This window comes from Aricia agestis, chromosome 3 (genome assembly GCF_905147365.1).
Source record: "Aricia agestis chromosome 3, ilAriAges1.1, whole genome shotgun sequence".
NCBI lineage: Eukaryota > Metazoa > Arthropoda > Insecta > Lepidoptera > Lycaenidae > Aricia > Aricia agestis.
Genome location: NC_056408.1, coordinates 20,370,530 through 20,373,114, shown reverse-complemented (window position 1 = coordinate 20,373,114; position 2,585 = coordinate 20,370,530). Strand labels below are relative to the sequence as shown.

Genomic DNA, 2,585 nt, shown 5'->3' with positions numbered 1-2,585 from the left:
TTGGGTTTTTTTAGTGCGACTACCTAGATTTCCCGCTTTGATAAGAATATAATAATATGGTCACTGTTTGTCGATAAGCAACATCAAAACATATTATGTCCAATGTTTTGATGTTGCTTATCGACAAACCTTGTTTTGTTTATGTATTGATAACCTTACTTATACTCGAATCCATAATAATATTATAATTTATAATTGCGAAAGTGTCTGTCTGTCTGTCTGTCCGGTACCTCATCACGCCCAAACTGCTGATACTTTGAGTCCTGGGATAGGACGTAGGATACTTTTATCAAAAATGTATGATTCAGCTGTACGATAAACGAAACTTATATAGTTTGCGGTTGCGGTTTTGCTATGACTATATTATAGGGCTTACAAAGCCGTAATTCGGCATGGATTAATGATGCCGACAAAATGGTAAGTATAAGTATATAAAACTTTTTTTATGGTAGGTACACACAAAGCGGGGATGATTTTTTTATTTCGTGTCCACCCCACCGTGTGGGGTGTCGTTGGATAGGTTTTTTTTAAATATTACGAGTATTTAAAAATCATTTCGCGATTTAGGCATCCATTTTTGAAATATGAAGCTTTAAAGTGGAAAATCCCCCCCCCCCCTCCCTCCGCGAACTCGGTACGGTTAACATCGTCTGACGTGCGCTCCGGGAATTAAAATCGTTTTCGGTGGTTAAAATCGTTAACTGCGTGCTGAGTGTGTGTAAAAAGCTAGGTAACGGTGTAATCTACGTTTACTGTAAGTTTTTGAACACATTTGCCCGTATTTTATTGGATTTAAACTCGGTAAGTAATTTCCTTTGTTCATTTTTAACAGTAAGGAATTGTAGGTAGGTAAAAATATTGTATCGTCGGTACCGCGCGCGCTGCGCCGGGCGCCCGGCCTTGCGATCAGCTAGTCATAAATAGTGTTATTGTTGTTGTTAACTTTGAAAACAAGACATAATGTCTAGCCATAATAACATGCCGCCAGATAAAAATACCAACCCATTTGAAAGAAGGGACGGCATACCTCGTTCCCCGCCAACTTCAACCGGCAAACGTTTGCTGTCCCAACTATCGCCTTCATCCGTGTCACCAGTCGAAAAACGTCACCAACCCATAAGGGACGAACCGCAGTCCCCGGTAATTTCATTATTAGACACTAGCAGCGCAGTCGATGATTCGTTTAATTACTGCGAGTTAGTCCGTGAAGCGTCCTCCTACTTGGGAAAAATTAACGAATTCGCTAACGACACTGTCTCGAGGCGCAATAACTTTGCCAATAAATCCGATATAATGAACTTAACACAAAAACTGACAACCATAGTTTCTCTTCTTGCCATTAAAAACTCGTCACTTGAAACCAAAGTCGCGAATTTGGAGCGAGATTTACTATCCGTTAAACTTAATCAGGTCGTGAAACCGGCCCCCGCGGCGACTCCGGTCTCTTATTCCGAGGCCCTCAAACTGAAACTCGCGAAATCGGTTCCCCCCGTCGAGACACGTAAACCACTCCCATGTGTTATAGCCTACCCCACGCAAGAAAAATCGGCGGAATTAAAATCGGCAACTGAGACCAAGCAGGCTTTGATGAAGGTCATAAACCCGGCCGACGGTTTTCAATTTCACGGCGTTAAGAAAACAGCTAATTCGGGCGTGCTTCTGCGCCTCACGAGCGAGTCGCAAGTTAAAAAATTAAAGTCAGTCGAAGCGCTAAAATCTGCCGGCCTCCGTCTCGAGACACCCAAGGGGCGTAGCCCGCGCATCCTCATCAAAGATGTTCCACAACACATTACAGACGATAATTTTCTATTATCCCTGTACAACCAAAACGTAAACGGCGAAATTAATGTGACACAAGATCAATTCATGAGTTCGACAAAAATAGTAAGACGTCGTATTTTAAACAAAGAATACAATAACCGCAAATGGATAGGTATCGAACTAGACCCTAAAGTGCGTCAACACCTCATCGAAACAAAAGAAAAACTTTTTATCGACTGGGCGATGTGTCGCTTTGTAGATGACGTCGAACTCGTGCGCTGCGCTAACTGTCAACAGTATGGGCACACCGCTAAATTCTGTCGTGACACAAAGCCATGCTGTAAACATTGCGCTGAAGGTCATAGCTCGGATAGCTGCCCAAAAAAAGATAAAGACGACTTTAAGCCGGTTTGCGGTAGTTGTTTGCGATATAAAAAACCGACCGACCACCCCACAGGCTCCCCAGATTGTCCTACGTATAAGTCTAAAATGGAGCAACTTATTTTAACGACTCGGTATGGATAGTTTAAATATAGGACAGTTAAACCTCCACAATAATAAGCACGCAACGATAGAATTAGAAAAGTTGGTTTCCGATTACAATTTAGACTTGGTGCTCGTACAGGAGCAATATCAACTCGCGTCGCTACGGTCGAAGATAGTACAAATTAATAACCTAGCTCGCGCGGGTATTTACACACCTCAGTCTAGATTTTCAGTCACGGCCTTAACTAACCTTTCGACGTCGCACTGTGCGGTAGCCGAGGTCTCGTCTTCTCAGTTTAGATTTTACGTTGTAAGCTGCTATTTTCAGTACTCGGACT

General features: G+C 42.6%; 1 protein-coding gene across 1 annotated transcript; it reads left to right on the top strand.

Annotated features, from left to right (window-relative positions):
- The first annotated feature begins 902 nt into the window (after positions 1–902).
- LOC121740260 lies at positions 903–2,365 on the top strand. Its single transcript, XM_042132913.1, has 2 exons — positions 903–2,301; positions 2,339–2,365. Exon 1 carries the CDS (start codon positions 961–963, stop codon positions 2,284–2,286), a length of 1,326 nt encoding a protein of 441 aa, XP_041988847.1. The 5' UTR covers positions 903–960; the 3' UTR covers positions 2,287–2,301; positions 2,339–2,365.
- Positions 2,366–2,585: the final 220 nt, after the last annotated feature.

Excerpts from the sequence above, each read along its gene's own strand:
- LOC121740260 (XM_042132913.1), top strand. The coding sequence starts at position 961 with ATGTCTAGCCATAATAACATGCCGCCAGATAAAAATACCAACCCATTT.